This window comes from Phocoena sinus, chromosome 11, assembly GCF_008692025.1.
Source record: "Phocoena sinus isolate mPhoSin1 chromosome 11, mPhoSin1.pri, whole genome shotgun sequence".
NCBI classification, from domain to species: Eukaryota; Metazoa; Chordata; class Mammalia; order Artiodactyla; family Phocoenidae; genus Phocoena; species Phocoena sinus.
In genome coordinates this window covers 81,636,619-81,653,445 of record NC_045773.1, presented here as the reverse complement: position 1 = coordinate 81,653,445, position 16,827 = coordinate 81,636,619, and the positions used below count along the sequence as shown (strand labels likewise).

General features: G+C 41.9%; 1 protein-coding gene, 1 long non-coding RNA gene, 2 other non-coding genes and 1 pseudogene across 4 annotated transcripts; 3 read left to right on the top strand and 2 right to left on the bottom strand.

Annotated features, from left to right (window-relative positions):
* The window catches only part of LOC116762187, a 382,117-nt pseudogene that overhangs the window by 351,461 nt on the left and 13,829 nt on the right, over nucleotides 1-16,827 (bottom strand).
* On the top strand, nucleotides 2,829-2,900 carry TRNAE-CUC. Its single transcript has one exon. It is a non-coding gene; the product is annotated as a tRNA-Glu (tRNA).
* LOC116762446 lies at nucleotides 5,965-7,483 on the top strand. Its single transcript, XR_004352261.1, has 2 exons — nucleotides 5,965-6,101; nucleotides 7,229-7,483. It is a non-coding gene; the product is annotated as an uncharacterized LOC116762446 (long non-coding RNA).
* LOC116761717 (translation machinery-associated protein 7-like) lies at nucleotides 8,084-9,456 on the bottom strand. The gene is made up of 3 exons (XM_032647875.1): nucleotides 9,432-9,456; nucleotides 8,619-8,695; nucleotides 8,084-8,390 (listed from the first exon to the last, which is right to left on the bottom strand). Exons 1-3 carry the CDS (start codon nucleotides 9,454-9,456, stop codon nucleotides 8,190-8,192), a joined length of 303 nt encoding a protein of 100 aa, XP_032503766.1. The 3' UTR covers nucleotides 8,084-8,189.
* On the top strand, nucleotides 8,879-8,960 carry TRNAL-AAG. The gene has a single exon. It is a non-coding gene; the product is annotated as a tRNA-Leu (tRNA).

Genomic DNA, 16,827 nt, shown 5'->3' with positions numbered 1-16,827 from the left:
ACACAAATGTTCTTCCTGGATTGGACAAAAGACCTAAAGAGACATTTCACCAAAGCAGATATATGGATGGCAAATAAGCACATGGAAAGGTTTTCAACATCATTAGCCACTGAGGAAATGCAAATTACAACCACAATGAGATGTCACTGTATACCTATCAGAATGGCTAAACTAAAAGTAGTAGCAATGCCAAGTGTTGACGAGGCTATATACATTGCTAGTGGGAATGTAAAATGGTGCAGCCACTCTGGGAAACACTTTAACAGTTTCTTTAAAAACTAAACATGCAAGTACCATGCCACCCAGAAGTTGCACTCCTGGACATTTAACCCAGAGAAATGAAGACTGATGTTTATACAAAGATTTATCCTCAAATATTTATAGCAGATTTATTCATAATTTATTCATAATAGTAAAAAGCTGGAAACAACCCAAGTGTCCTTTAATGGGGAATGTTCAAACTGTGGTAAACTCATGCCACAGAATAGTATTCAGTAATAAAAAGGAATGAACTATTGAAGCACTCAACAACCTGGATGAATTTCCAAAGAATTACAGTGAGTGCAAAAAGCCAATCCCAATAGGTTACATACTATATGTTTCCATTTATATAACATTGTTGAAATTACAAAATTATAGAAATGGACAACAGATTAGTGGCGGCCAGATGTTGGGGGGGCAGGAGGAAAGTGGGTGTGGTTATAAAAGGGCAACATGAGGATCCTAGTGGTGATGGAAATGTTCTGTATCTTGACTTTATCAATATCAATACCCTGCTCCTGATATTGCATTATAGTTTTGCAAGATGTCACCATTGGGGGCAACTCAGTAAAGGGTACATGAGATATTTCTGTATTATTTCTTATAATTGCAGGTGAATCTACAATTATGCATAATTTAAAAATTGAATTTAAAAAAGACAGAGGTCAGGACGCTGAGACGCAGCCATTTCTAAAGAGTCCTTAGAAGTGGGGGAGAGGGAAGATGGAAGCAGAACAGCTGGAGAATACAGAGAAGAAAACGTCCAAGGAAGACTGATTCATGAAGGATGAGTTGTCAATAGTTTGTGTCCTGCACAGAATTAAGTTTAGGGCCAAAAAAAGAGACAAAGCATTAGAAACTTGGGAAGTTGATGGTAATGGTTTCCTAGGTTTGGAAGGCAGACCTCAGCTGACAAGCAACAGATGAGGCAAGGAAGTGGAGGCAAATACTGTTCTGTAACAAGTTTGGTGGTGGCTGGAAGGAAAGATTCTGGGGAAGAAGCATGAGGGCCGGACAGGAGGGCATGTGTTCTCTTTTTTGTTGTCTGAAGATGGACATGCAGGCATTCTGTAGTTTGAGGAGAGGCAGGTAAGAGGGAGAATCAAAGACACGAAGGCAGAATGGAATTGGGAGAAGGGTCAAAAGCTCAGATGGCATATCTATTAGCCTTGGAAATGAGGGAAAATTTTCCTCCGAGTAGGAAGGAAGAGGTTGGGATATGTGAAGAACTACGAAATTAGGAGGTAGGGGAAAAGGGAGCTACAGGCCCATCATGACTCTCTTCTCTCCTTCAAGGCTCAGGCTCAGTTTACCACGCACCTCGCACGCCGCCCCACCACCGCCCTTCCAGCCAGGAGCCACCTCTTCAACTCAGATGACTTCATTTTCCAGGAATCTTTCCTTCAGTTCTCCTGTCGTGCCTCTCTCTTTCTCTTTAGAGTTGCATAGGAGTCCACTTAATAAATATTTATTGAAGGAACATGACGTCGAGAATAAAATGCAATTGGTATTCCTCATATTAAACTTCTTTTTTTCCATATCTATCTGGATGACCTGTCTCCTTTGCATTAGAAGCTGGCAGAGAATAAGATTGGGGGAAAGGGAGATCATGAAGTAGAAATGAACAGGAGAAAGAGGAGTACTTTGGGGTCTCTTGACTTTGGCTTACGGTTGTTGGAATAATTCCATGGGAATGAAGAAGGGATAGGTTTGAAGAAAGAGGAACATAGCATGAGTGGAACAGAGCCCGAACCAAGAAAGAAGACACACACTACATATTACAAAGAAGAAGGGAAAGTAGTTTTCCTTCTGCACGTTTGGATCTACCTCTTTTATTTTGTGAGATGTAGAAGCCCATCCCTAGGCTACTCTGACTGGAAGAATCGTTTTATTGCACAACCCTCTGTCTTCCTTTATGAATTGGAGAAAAAAGTTGCCTAGTGTTTCGGTATGTTCTTGTTTGCAATCTGTTCCGTCAGTGTTTTAATGTAGCTTCGGAAAAAAGACACACTGAAGCCGGGTGTCGAACCACGGACCTTTACATCTTCAGCCTAATGCTCTCCCAGCTGAGCTACTTCGACTCCGCCCACTGTGCTTTCAAATAATGTCTTATGACTTTATCCTCTGTCTTTTTATTCACTGAATATAAAGAATTTGATAAGCATCATCATAAACACTTTGAGGAAACCAAAGATAAATTTAAAAACGGTTTTCATCTTCGAATGGCTCACCAATTTATGAGGAGAAAGATAAGAAGACAGTTACAAATTAATGTCATAAGAACTGCCGTAACGACTTAATTAAATCTACATTTATTCCTGAGTAAATCCACACGTCTGGAGCAGGGAAGGAGACTCTATGCAGCTACGTGGCCCCGATTACTCCTTCTTGGGCGTTGCCACATCTTCCCCTTGTCCAGATTTCATTGGTTGGTGCGGAACAGGAGGTTCATGTATAAAACGAATGGGATCTTGCATTGCCTTATTGAATATTCAGAGAAGGAGTGACGCAGTCATACGGATGGAGCATTAGCTTTGTAGCCTTATTTTGAAAGCATGTTAGTGCCTTCCCTGGTGGTCTAGTGGTTAGGATTCGGCGCTCTCACCGCCGCGGCCCGGGTTCGATTCCCGGTCAGGGAAACTGTTTTTTTCCTCTCGGCTTTCGCGAAACCAAGGGGGAAACTTGTAAATAAGACTAAAAGTCGAAGTGTATACTAAATGTTGAAGTGTATACAAGTTTAATTTTCATATGAGGCAGTTTCTGCCTAGAAACTCTGCAACGTTTTTGATATTCCAACCGCAAAATCACAAATGATGTAAATTTCAGTTATTTACAAAATTTTGTTAATGAGCACGCTACCTGACATTGACCAAAAAGCTCGCCACTATCCTGAATGCTTCAAAATTTTATTCAGTTGGATGGTCCAGTGAGCAGAAAATTTCGGAGGCAACTGATTAGCTTTAGGAGTTGGTTGAGATTAGCATAACACTTTGTAAAGAGAGTTACGAATGAAGATGAGAGGGAAGAAATCGGGAAGTTATTTCCTGGAAGTTTGCCTTGGCTGGTTGTGGGCGAGTTTCTGAATTCCCGAAAGCGGCTGGAATTGTGAAACCCACTCTCTCCGGCGGGTTTTCTAGTTTCACTGATCCAGCTGGGAGAAGGGGGATCGGCCTAGAAATACTGACACGGTAACTTAATCTTGGACCAAGGCGGTCTCCGGACTGCGTATCTCCCCAGCGCCTCCACCTGTTTTCCGCTCTGAATTTACAATCTGTCTGGGGTTTTCTAAGAGAGGAAATAGGGGAAGGCCATATTATTAAAGGAAAACTGCCGTCAAAAAACTAAGAAACAGGCAAACGATGTATTCAGCATCTCTGAATGCGCACCTGAGAAATTTACTGACAGCTACTTGAGAAAAAGCAGATTCTGTTATCCTTCTGACTTTTGACAAGGTTTGATGCCTTTGTGCTAATTCGCTCCTGTCTGACAGTATTGGGGCACGAATCTTTGTTACTTAGTTTGTCTAAATAGCAGCCACAGAAGTATTGCTTATTATTTCCTTCTCATTTCTTATAAAAGTTCAATGCACATTTGAATTCTCCACAAGCTTCCAAACAAAGATCATGGTGACCCTGATCTTACTCTACCAACAGATGGGGACACGATGTTTTTATGATCATGTTAAATGAAACAGTAATACTCTTTTTCTAATTGCACATTCCCTGCTCTCCCCCAACCCCCATATATAAATCCACAAATTCCAAAACCTCTTTGAGATGGGACACTCCTTTGTCATCTTGCCAATACTCTCCTTGAGCTAATACACTTTGACACCTATGTAAGATCAATTTGTCTAAGAAATTTTGTTTTGCCATAAGTATAAAAGTAGTATAGTTTGTCAAATTTCTGTATATACTGAAGCTGTTCTGTTTCTTTCTGCTTAGTATTTCACAGGAAATCAACCTTATAGGGCTGATGGCAATCACTCCTGAACAACATCCTCTTTTAATGATGTCATATTTTGTCTCCTCTATATGCAGCAAGAATCCTTTGCTTCATTTAGTTTTATATGTCTGTTTTTAGGGAGGAGACTGGGTAGAACCCCTGAATGTGTTTAATCGTTTTCTAAATTTTAAACTTTCCTACATAAACCTAATTGGATTAGAGACAAAGGATTCTTCTTCGAAAGTGATGTGACTTCTTTTTTTATTCTTCTGTTATGAGCTGTTACTTATTCTCCATGGGGGGGAAAATCTCTAATCTGTATTTTAGCACAGTAGGTTCTGTGCTCGTGATACTGCTACCTAATTACTTGTCAACTCAGAGAGAAAATGGCAAAAATATAACAAAACCAAAATCCACATAAGTACAAGAGGAAAGAGGGAGAACTTGAATGACTATAAGAAAAAGGACAACAATTGGGGGTCAGTAAATCAATCTTCAGGGCCAAGGTAGGTTTGCACTACACTAGTCCCTATGGAAGATGAAAAATGAGCAAACACGCTCCTATCTCTCAATTAATATCCCTAAACCCCAGTTTTCCCATCTGTAAAAAGGGAATAAAAAATCTATCGCATAGGGCTTCCCTGGTGGCGCAGCGGTTGAGAGTCCGCCCGCAGAGGCGGAAAATACGGGTTCATGCCCCAGTTCCGCAAAAACCTCACATTCCGCGAAGCGGCTAGGCCTGTGAACCGTGCCCGCTGAGGCTGCGCGTCCGGAGCCTGTGCTCCGCAACGGGAGAGGCCCCAACAGTGAGAGACCCGCGTACCGCAGAAAAAAAAAAAAAAACCTACCTCACAGATTTGCTATGGGGAGTAATGCGCAAAAAGTGCTCAGCCCTACTGTTATCCTAATCCATATGATTTCATTATTATTTTTTTAATTACATTTGTGGTGCTTAGGTTGAATGGAGGAGACATATATTGTGAACAAGTTTTCCATTGGGCAGAAAGAGTAATCTGCTAAGAAAAAAAAGTGTGGAAAATCACGGTGGTGTGTGTGTGTGTGTGTGTGTGTGTGAGAGAGAGAGAGAGAGAGACAGAGACAGAGAGAGAGAGGGAGAGAGATTCGGAGGCAGGGTGGAGAACTGACTTATTTGAAGTGGGCTTTGAAGAATGAGCAAGGTTTCTGTGAGGGAATGAGGAGGAGACCGGCATCAGGACAAGGGATCAGGGGAAGCAAAGCGCGGAATTGTGAAAGCTCCTGGATCGTTCAGGACTTTGAAATCCGAACTCTTTGAATTCTGAACTAAAATTTGGAAATTCTCTGCTACTGATGGGATGGCATACGTTTTCAATGTCAAGCTTTCTGGCCATACCCGGGGAAGCTAGAATTACACTTCTGTATATGTTCCGATGGCAACTGCTGACAAATCCACCTCCTAAAGGTGCATAGTTGCTTCCCAGACATTTTCTCAAGTCGGTCGGTCCCGAGGAACTAATTTTAAACGCTTTCCCATCAATTTAGTCTCTAAAGAGAAGATCATCAGAGTTCCCTGTTCGACTTCCAGGAACCTGTGAGGGTGGTTCCAAATCTCACTCTGACGCCCGGCCTACCCAACTGTCGGACTGAAGCTGTGGGTTCCCCAAGACTGAACTAGAACCAGCGAGAGAGGCAGTCCTCCCCGCTTCCTAGAGAGTATACACTGAGCTGACAGTTGGATAGAGGGTACTAGAAAGTGCCTCTCCAGGGAACAGGAAGAGGGATATATTTGTATACCGTTTAGATTCTTTGTTCTGTGTGGCGTAGGCCTTTAGTCCTTGCAGGGATTGTCACCTGAGGAGCACGGTTGGGCTCATTATTTCTCGGAATGTTAGAATCATAGATCCGGAAACCGTCAGGTAGCGGCAGCTGACGGGGGCCTCACCACCATCACCCGGACCGGACCGTGGGGGCTTTGGGAGAAGCCCTCCTCTTCTTTTCATTCTCCTTCTCCTCTTTCTCCTTTCTTCCACTTTTCACCCCTGGCTCCTTCAGGAATCTGTGTCTTCCCTCCGGGAGCGGGCCTGTGGGGTGGGGAAGGGGTTGCAGGTGCAATCCCGACCCCAGCCGCCCTCCACCCAAACTTTTCCTTGTTAGGCTTCTCGCCAGGCTTGTCTCACTCCAGCCCCCGCATTCCTCCGCGTATTCGTAAATTCCTCCAAGCAGGCCTTTCCAGAACTAAGTTAGCTCCTTCAGCCAAGTGCGAACCCAGCCCTCCTTCATTCACAACACTGAGTTGTAATAACTAGATGAATGTTTGCTTTCCCTGGTAGCTCTTAGGGTGAGGACAGCAATGGTCAGGTGTTTCTGCTGAATATCCAGTGCACAGCTTAGTGCCCAGGTACCCAGTAGGCACTTGGTCAATACTTGTTGAATGAATGAGTGGACTCCTGATGCCCACTCCTTGATATAGTCACTTTATCTCAATTTATTTCTTCATTTTTCTGTTTCCCCCCTCTTGGTTTATCATGTAGGAATGTGAGCACTAGAAAGAGAAAATTGGTCTCTGAATTGATGCCTTCGATGGGTCAAGATGACGCGGATGAAGCATTGAACCAGTTAGCACCTAGCGGGAGGGTACCATTCTGTGTCTCTGAGGGTTAAAGTTGTCACAAAGTGGTCAGTTTCCATCAAACTCTGTCCATCTTGCCCTCAGAGATCCAGAACTGGTGGGAGTACATAGTCTCATAGTGGGGAGGAGACTGCTGTTGTGAGGGACTGAGAAAGAGAACCAGGGAGAGGGCTCAGAATGACACAGCAGGTGAGAAAAGAGGCTCCTAGCTTGGGATATATGGAGAAACTGGGGAAAGTGAGGCTTTAGCAAGCGTAGGGGTAACTATGTTGCTTTTACTCTCTTGAGAATCCTTTTTCTTAGTGATTTTCCTAAGGTAATCTCCTTAGGAAATAACACTGGTAGTTGCTAAAGTATTGCAGCTAAGCATAATGAGATACTACTAAATCAATTTTTTACTTTTTATTTTCTTAGAAAGAGAAGGCCATTGAAGACAAAGCAGAGAGAGAGAGAGATTCGTAGATGCCTACTTTGAAGATTGGAGAGATGTGGCCACAAACCAAGGAATGCCAGCAGCCACCTGAAGTTGAAAGAGTCAAGGAAACAGATTTTCCCCTAGAGTCTCCAGAGGAAGGTTGGCTCTGAGGACACCTTGATTTGGGAGGTGATACAGATTGGACTTCTGGCCTCCAGAATTGTGAGAGAATAAATTTCTGTTGTTTTAGGTCACACAGTTTGTGCTAATTTGTTACAGTAGGCACAGGAAATGAACACCCATGCACTATGCAATAAACTCCATATGAGCAACTCTAGAATAGGAATTTGTAAGAAAGCCTAGTTTTCATTGGAATAGTGGATAAATACACTATCAGCATTGACTTTCTTGGAGATGAATGCCAAAACAAACAGAAACTCCAGCATTAGCTAACTTTCTCTATCGAGATATTATTTTTGACATAATCTGCACAATGTGTTCTTGTTTTATGACACCCTTGTCTGAGCCAAAACTTTTAGGTCAGGGAGACCCACGCCCCACTGTCTGCCCTAAGACAGCAACTTTATCAATGTATTGCATTATGTTATGACGGCAACTACGTATATATATTTTGCCATTTCAAATGAATTGGTTTAATTCCAGGTGGAACAGAATTCAGGGTAGAACAAAGACTTAAGAACACACTTTGGCAGGATTCTGGGCTGGGTTTATGCAGATTTCATAGCTAAGGCAGCAATGGCTGAGAAGAACGAAAGACAAGATGAGCCACTGTATTTTTTTTTTTTTTTTTTTACAAAAGTTTATTATTAAATGTACAGTAGGTTCCAAGACAACGCTTCATTCTAGCTAAAGGTGGCAACAGATGTTATGGCAGGGAATCCAGATGTTTAAACAGGAATGGAATTAAGGATCATCAAAGCTTCAGACACCAGGAACAGCTTACAGATTTCTGCCAGACTTCTTAATTCCACCTGTGGCCAGGGGGCCTCTCCCCACTGCCTTCGCTTTTAGCTCCTCGAGTTTCTTCTGCTCCTCCTCTTGTTTCTGCTTGAATGCCTTATTTTCCTCGTCCACCTCCTTAGCTTGCTTCTTGGGCTGCTTCAGGGGCTTCTTCTTGCCACCTTCGCGGCCCGACCGCAACTATATTTTTAAATGATTCGAATCTTGGCGTTTCAAAATGAACCGCCCAACGCCTTTGGTCCTGGGGGCCCTTCTGCAGAGACCGTGGTCCTCCTGAGGACTGTGCTCTCTGCGCCTTTCGTCGGGTTGCCTTCCTTTCCTAGAGTCCCCTCGGGAGGAGCCCAAACCACTCCCGGACTCACTCAGCTGTGTCGCGGCTCGGGCTGGACATCCCCATCCACGGCGGACCTGAAACCCACCCGGGCCCCGCGGCCCAAAGGGGCGGGAGTCTCGGATGCCCTGGTTTCCTCCCGCCCTACTCCCAGCTGTGGGGAAGCAGGGTGTCAGGGGTCAGGATGGGTGGTGGCTGAACACCAGGCAGAAGTTCTATGGAAGTATTAGTGGGAAGAACGCCAGAAAAGTGTCCCGGGTGGGAAACGTGTGTGGGAGTTGGAAGGGGAGGACTTTCACTCCTCGGGAAAATGTGGAAAGAAAAGTAAGCCGGAAGTGGTAGCGTGGCCGAGCGGTCTAAGGCGCTGGATTAAGGCTCCAGTCTCTTCGGGGGCGTGGGTTCGAATCCCACCGCTGCCAAATGTGTATTTTTCTTTCTTAAAACTTCCTAGTGTTAGACGTCCTTTCTTCACGCCCAATGTGGACAGTTCTAACATACTACAAAGTCGGTCCCTATCTTCCCCTCTTTTGACTTCTGTTTACCCAGGGGCCGTAGATAACTGCCCTAGAACAATGCTCAACCGAAAATAACCGCTCAAATAATCTATTTGTCTATTTGAGCAGCCAGTATATTCTAGGCCCTGAGGATGCAGCAATCAAGTAACGAACAAAAAGTGCCTTTATGCATACAGTCTTTATTACAAACAAATGAATAGATGTCAGATGCCTGGGAAAGCCCTTGTAATTCAATACAAATCCTGCCAGTGCCTCCGAAGGAATAATTTATGTTCAAAATAATCACTGTTCTTCCTCCAGCCTCTCTGCAGCGCACTTTGTGTTTGGAACCCTAGTTATTCAGACGCGAGAAAAGGCTCTGGAAAGCGCCAGCACCTCGTCCCGCAGCTGCCGGACACATCGCACCAGCGCTAGGTGACTTCGCCCCTCTGGGCGCTTTCGAGTTCAGCTGCATCCAACACCTCTGTGGCTTGGGGTGGGCGCTCTCTTTGCTCTGAGCAGATCCTCGTGTCTCTTTCTCATCCTCCAGGACTTAGCTTGGAAATTGTTTCCGCCCTATCTCCCCCTCTCCCTCCTGCCAGCTCCAAGTTCCTTGCCTTCATGGAACTTACAGCGTAGTGGGATTCATGTAATAGATAAGTTATTGCCCAAATATGGTTGAGTCTCTACCAAAAAAACAAAAAAGTTCTCTATGTAAGGACTTTGAATGAAGTTCCAGATTTAAGAGAATTTGTCAACCTAGTAGGTATCTCACAGCATATCATTGTGGTCAAAACTCCTTAATTACTGAGATTGGACAATTTTTCTGTTTGGTCATCATCGTTTTTCAGTTTTCTGTGAAATACTTCATGCTTTTTGCCTATTTTTGGGTTGTCTTTTGCTTATTGACTCTTAGGAGTGTTTATATTAAGTTGAAACATGTTAAATTGCCACTATTCAACCTCTTTGGCAATTCATGGGATTCAACATAAAATATTTTAGATAATAATTTGCCAAGTATATTTGTTCCAAGTATCTTTTCATTTCATGAGAAAATTTTATTTTCACTTTCCTTATGGTGATTTTGAAAAAATTATTCTTCATTTTAATCTAGTTGAATTTATCAGAAAATTAAATTAATTACTTTCCTTAAAATTAACCATTTTTGGTGTGTTTGAGAAATATTGTCTGGACCTGAGGGCATACAAATATTTTCCAAAACTTACTTGTAAAAGACAAAATTTTACCTTTTACAGTCTTGGCTATTCTTGGCCAAGAATTATATATTTTTTTTAATTAAACTTTTTATTTTATATTGGAGCATAGTTGATTAACAATCTTGTGATGGTTTCTGGTGTACAGCAAAGTGATTCAGTTATACATTATTCCATTTAGGTTGTTACATAATACTGAGCAGAGTTCCCTGTGCTACATAGTAGGTCCTTGTTGGTTATCCATTTTAAATATAGCAGTGTGTACATGTCAATGCCAAACTCCCTAACTATCCCTTTCCCCCACTCTTCCCGCCTTGACCAAGAGTTATATTGCATTTCAACATAAATTTTAGAATCAATTTGTCAATTACCATAAAAACGCACCCTTGAGATTTTTACTTAGGTTGCAATGAATGTATAGATCAATTTTGGGGAGAACTGACATCTTTATAACACTGAGTCTTCTAATCCATGAAGAAGTATAGTCTTAGACAAAAATAGCCAAGTCAGTCTTGAAAAATAATAACAAAGCAGTAGGACTTACCCTACAGATGTCAAGATACTTTAAAGCTATAGTAATTAAGCAGTTTTGCATTGGTGTAGGGCTAGACAACAGACAAATGGAACAAAGGCCAAGATGTCTAGACTCCACCCTCACCAACCCATCTTCAATATGATCATTGTCTTCCTATTGCTATGATCCTGACACCAGCTTTAAAAACTCTCCATTAACTCTCAATCCCATAGTAGGAAACCCTAAATTGAACTCCAGGAATCTTATGATATTTCCTGAACATTTAGAATGAACATTGTGAAAAGGCAATGAAGAAATTTCAGATATTTTACCTGGTGGAAAGAGAAGCTTTTGTCTTGAAATTTTTGAAGGACTACCTTGTGAGCAATGGGTTAATCTCACTCTGCAATTATCCCAGGGCATAGAACTACAGTCCATAGGTAGGAGCTAAGAAAGACACTTCTGTACATTTGTGGTTCTAATTCTGAAATCTGTATTTTATCACCCTTTTAAAAACTGAGTGAAATGGGCATTCTTTAGTTCTTCTGTACAGGTAAAGTGAAAACAATCTCATGGTATCAATGTTCATGGTGAAATTTTTCTGTCTTTCCATTTAGAATTAATTAGGCTTAAAAAAGTGAGTTTTATCTGGTGATTTTTCTAAGAAATAACTAAATCAACAACTCTTGTTTTAGTAACTTCACAATTAGAACTACAAGAATCTTAGGGTTTCAAGAAACACTAACATGTTTGATTATTCAACTATGCATCTGATCTTTGAATTCCTTCTACATTATGCCTGTCTACCAAACTTACAACTGTATAGCAGAGTCTATTCCACGTTAGGATCCCTTCTAAATGATTTTTTCCACAGGTAAAATATCTGAAACTCCTTCAGTGTTTTTTTTCATAATGTTCATTTTAAGTGTCCAGGAAGTATCAAAAGATTCCTGGAGTTCAAGTTAGTAATTTGGTATTTCTTACTGCAGGACTGAGAGTCAGTTGGGAGTTTTAAAAGCAGCTGTACACCTAAAACAACCAAAATATTGTAAATCAGCTATACTTCAATAAAAATAAATAAAATTTTTAAAAAAGCAGGTGTCAAGATCATAGGAATATTTTAGGGAGACAATGGTCATGTTGAAGATGGACTGGTGAGGATGAAGTCTAAAAGTCTTCTATTTGGGCTCAGTACAGAGGCTTCTCAACTTTCACAGAGGAATGTCAGGCTTGCCACCCCCTCCAGTTAACTGGTGTCTGAAGAACATGACTCTCTGATCAATAACACAAAACATCAACACTCCAGGACTGTCCAGAATTTAAACTGGAATTGAAATCTTGCCAGATTCTGTTAAAAGACTGACTGAAGAAGTGACTTGAAAGGATGCACTGGAGGGTTCTCATGATGGGCTAAGGACTTTGAGTCCAAAATCCAAATGAACCTCATGGCCTGTGGGTAAAAAAGCATCCTGAACATGTGTATACATTTTCCAAAAGCATATACATGCTGTTGTAATTAACAAAACCTCAGATTTTCTAGGAGAACATGACAACATTTTGCCATCAAGCATTAAAGTAAAACTACTTGTAGTGTGTGTATGCATGGGGGAGAGAGTGTCGGTAAAATTTATTGATCATCAAATAAGGGGTCCTTGCAGTCAAAAAAGATTGGAAAAGCACTGCCAATTCTCCAGACATATCCTAAACTCTGCCCTTAAGTCACGTTATATCAGCCAAAAGTCACATATACAGAGTGTCATCCTCCACAGAGACAATTTTAGAGTTATATCCTAAATGTTTTCATCTTGGTTTTCTTCAAAAAAATATATAAGAAATGGCCATATAAAGGACATGCTCTAATTTCCTGTAGAAACTGAACATAAGAAACAATGTTTAATCTGTCTTTTGTATAATAAGTCATGTAATTCCCTTTGGAATTTGTTACTAGAAAATTGTGTATCTTGGACTCCTTGCATATTAGATAATGTGTAACCATTTCCCAAGATGTTTTCTGTGAAACAAGAGTCCATGAAGGTGCTCCTCCAAACAGAATTCTTTCGTCCATCACTTTGGGAAAGCAATGCTTCTTACAGTTCCTTTGTTTAAGACTCAGAAAGGACATTAGCATAGTATAAACCCTGAGAAGTCTTTAAGGGAATAAATACCCCCACCTAGCCAGCATTTCTCAAACTTATTATTTTTTAAAAACATTAGCTTGTAAAACACTTTTGACAAATGCTGGGGAACCCATTGCTCATCTCTTTACCAGTCAGGGAACTTTGAACTAAATTTAATTCTCAATTATGGTCATTATGTTAATTAAGTTGACACATTTGCATCCTCTTCTAGGATTTTCAATTTCTATTTTAACAGCCTTATTGCATGTGGGTATTTAATTTAATTCTGTCTGAAGTAAGGACCTGTAACATTTGCAAGAGAAAGGATAGATGTTAGACACTGAAAGACTTGAAAAGATAGATATAAATTTACTAATCTATTTGAAAGAGCATTTCATATATCATGCAAACAGATATAGCAAATATTTAAGAAATCAACATCTTGAAGACCTTTTAGTGTATTTATAACAAAGTGGGTCAGGCTTCATGCTTTTTCCATACGTACACTGCTGCTTCGGCAGTGTATACCTGATTTCTGCTTATCTGTAATTTTAAAATCTGCCCTTGCCCTGCCTCCGTTCCCCCACCGAATCTCAGCAATTCTGATCCGTTAAGGAGAAGTACCATTCAGGCTTTAAGTTAAAGCAAAACCTGCTAAAGATGATCAATGTTTATCAATTTAAAAAATGTTCTATGCTGAACTGAGGTATAGCTTCATATCCGAGAGATGTGGTGCAGGATAATGGAAATTGCTCAGCTAAGTCTAAGCATTCAGTGGGCATTTGTTCAGAATTTACCAGTTAAGTGATCCACAGCAGGTTTCTTCTTTTTATGCCTCAATTTCCTCATCCCATAGGGATGTTGTATGGATTAAATGATTAAAAATTGTAAAGAATAATGCCTGGCATGTGTCAAGCACTACTATTTATTACAGTACTATTATTGATAGACAAAGCCTTGGAAGTGAATATGCTCACTGAAGAGACACTGAATAGGAAGGTCAAGGACAAAGGCTTGGTGGGGTCTCACAATTAGGGGGTCAGGGAACCAGGAAGAACCAATACAGGAGACAAGAGGGACCAGTATAAGAAGTAGAAGGAGAAATGTGAAAGTGTAAACACCAGAATCACTACCCTCAAGTGTTGGTTGTCAAAATATTGATGAATGAAAAGGTCTGAGAACAGGTTACTGGAGAGAGGGATTTCCCATTCTCATCAAGTTTGTGGGTTCCCCACACTCTATGTTTTCTTTTCTTATGTCCAGTAAGATTTGAGCTCACTCTGAAAGCTTTTCCACACTCCTCACATTCATAAGGTTTCTCCCCAGTATGAACTCGCTTGTGTCCAATCAGAGCTGAGCTCTGACGGAAAGACGTGCCACACTCACTGCAGGTATATGGCTTCTCACCAGTGTGGATTCTTCTGTGCTGCCTCAGGACTGAACTATGATGAAAGGCCTTTCCACACACCTCACATCTGTAAGGCTTCTCTCCGGTGTGGATTCTTTGATGATTGGTCAAGTTTGATTTCCCACTGAAAGCTCTACCACACTCTGAACATTTATACGGTTTCTCTCCAGTGTGGATTCTTTGATGGATGGTAAGGCAGTGCCGATCCTGAAAAGTTTTCCCACAATCCCCACATCGATAGGGCTTCTCCCCAGTGTGTTCTCGTTCATGAGCCCTGCGTTTACAGTTATGACGAAAGGCTTTCCCACACTCCTTACACTTGTAAGGCTTCTCTTCAGTGTGGCTTCTTCTATGTTTGGTGAGCTCTGCCTTGCTGCTGAAGGCTTTTCCACACTGAGGGCACCCACAGTGTTTCTCCTGAGTGTGGATTCTTGTGTGTTTGCTTAGGTCTGAGCTTCGGCTGAAGGCCCTCCCACACTCACTGCACTCATAAGGTCGCTCCCCAGTGTGGATTCTTGTGTGTTTGATGAGGTCTGAACTCCCGCTGAAGGCCTTCCCGCACTCCTCACACTCATAGGGTTTCTCCCCAGTGTGGCTTCTGCCATGGATGATAAGGGAATGCTTAAACTGAAAGGCCTTCCCACAGCCACTGCACTCATAAGGCTTCTCCCCAGTGTGGACGATCTGATGCATCCTGAGACGGTTCCTGGTCTTGAAGGCCTTCCCACAGTCGCTGCACTGGTGAGGCTTCTCCCCACTGTGCGTTTTTTTATGTCGGCAAAGAGCTGATCTACTGTTGAAGGCCTTCCCACACTGGCTACAGTTAAAGGGTTTCTCCCCTGTGTGGATTATCTGGTGCATAGAAAGCTGATTTTTGGTCTTGAATGCTTTCCCACACTCATTACACACATAGGGTTTCTGGCAAGAGTGAATTCGCTCATGGAGAATTAGGTCAGAATGCCAGCTGAAGTTTTTGTCACACCTGGCACATTCATGGAGTTTCTTTTCTGTAAGAACCCTATATCGAATGCATTTTGAGTTTTTTCTAAGTACCTTCTGGTTCTTTCCTTTCTTGAAGGTCACTTTCTCACAGCGTTCTTTCTCTTCTCTCAGTTTCTCCCTCATAGGCATTTCCCATTGATTCTCTAATTTGACATCTTGTACACAAACTTCTCCAACCTCTGGATCCTGGGAAACAACTTTTAGGAGACTTTTAAATTTCACCCAGCAGACTTCTCCATTTTCAAAAACTGCCTGTTCTGAACTTGCCTTCTCATTCTCAGGCCGTGTCTTGGCAGCTGATACTTACACAAGAAAATAAAAATGTCAGATGTTCAGAGGAAAGGAAATAAGTGGACTAGCAGAGGTGAAGCAATGGTTAAGCTGTTGGAAGAGTAACTGACTTTCCCATGCTTGAAAAATTGCTAACATTATGGCAAGGTCAAAATAGGCTGAACTACTGAAAAGTACTAAGATATTTAAAACTGAGTAAACTTCACAAAAATCCTTCCAAATCTACTCATGCTCTAGAATCTCTTAGTTTAGTGAATGACAACTTCATACACCTAGTCACCTAAGACAGGAAACCGGAAATCATCTTCAACTTCTCATATGTACTCACTAACATTGTATAAATGTTACCTGTGACGGGAGCTGCAAAGCGGGGGCTCAAGTGCCAGCGCAGTCTCCTTTTTAGGGGTCTGTCTGCTTTGCTCCTGAGAATGGGCCCTGGAGAGCCATATTTCTGTGGTGTAACTCCACCCATCTGGGTAGGGCAGATTAGATCTGGGCAAGACCTGACCCAAACCAGGACAGATTCTCTCTTCATGAACTTTGGAATCATGATGTGAAAGCAGGTAAGGCCAGGCTCTGAAGAGAGCTAGAGCTTTAGCTCTTAAATTTGAGAACCAGTGGTGGTGGAATGGTATGTCGTGTAGGGGAGGGAATGCTCTGCCATCGGGACTGAGAAGCAGAGAAGATCCATCTGCTAAGAAGGGAGAATGAAGCGGACCCACAGCGTAGCAGAGAAGACAGCTGGAGAGTGGGGCCTGACGGCATTCCAATCCCTTCTTGAGCCTCATGTATACCTGCCCTTAAGTTCCCTGACACACCCTGAATAATAAATTATCTTTCTTTTGGTTAAGCTAGCTGGAGTTACTTTTTACAGTTGGTAACCAGAGTCCAAATCAATCTCTTAACTCTATCCCGTCTCCTTCACTTCTACTGCCAGTGCATTCTCACCAGCTAACTTTAATAACCCTCAAATGTCCTTTAGTCTGCCTCCCCTCTAATCCAACCTCTACATCGCTTCTAGATTATTCCTTCTAAAAATCAAATCTAATCACATCACTCCTTAGCTTTAAACACTTCAATGGCACTCCATAGTTAACCAGACAGAAAGGAAGTAAAGTGTACAGTCGAGAGCCCCAGCTCACTGTCTGGGTTCAAATCTTAGTTCTGACACCTAATACCTGTGCAAACTTGGGAGGATGTTGTAACTTCTCTCAGTTGCTATATCTATAAAATGGGATCTAGACTA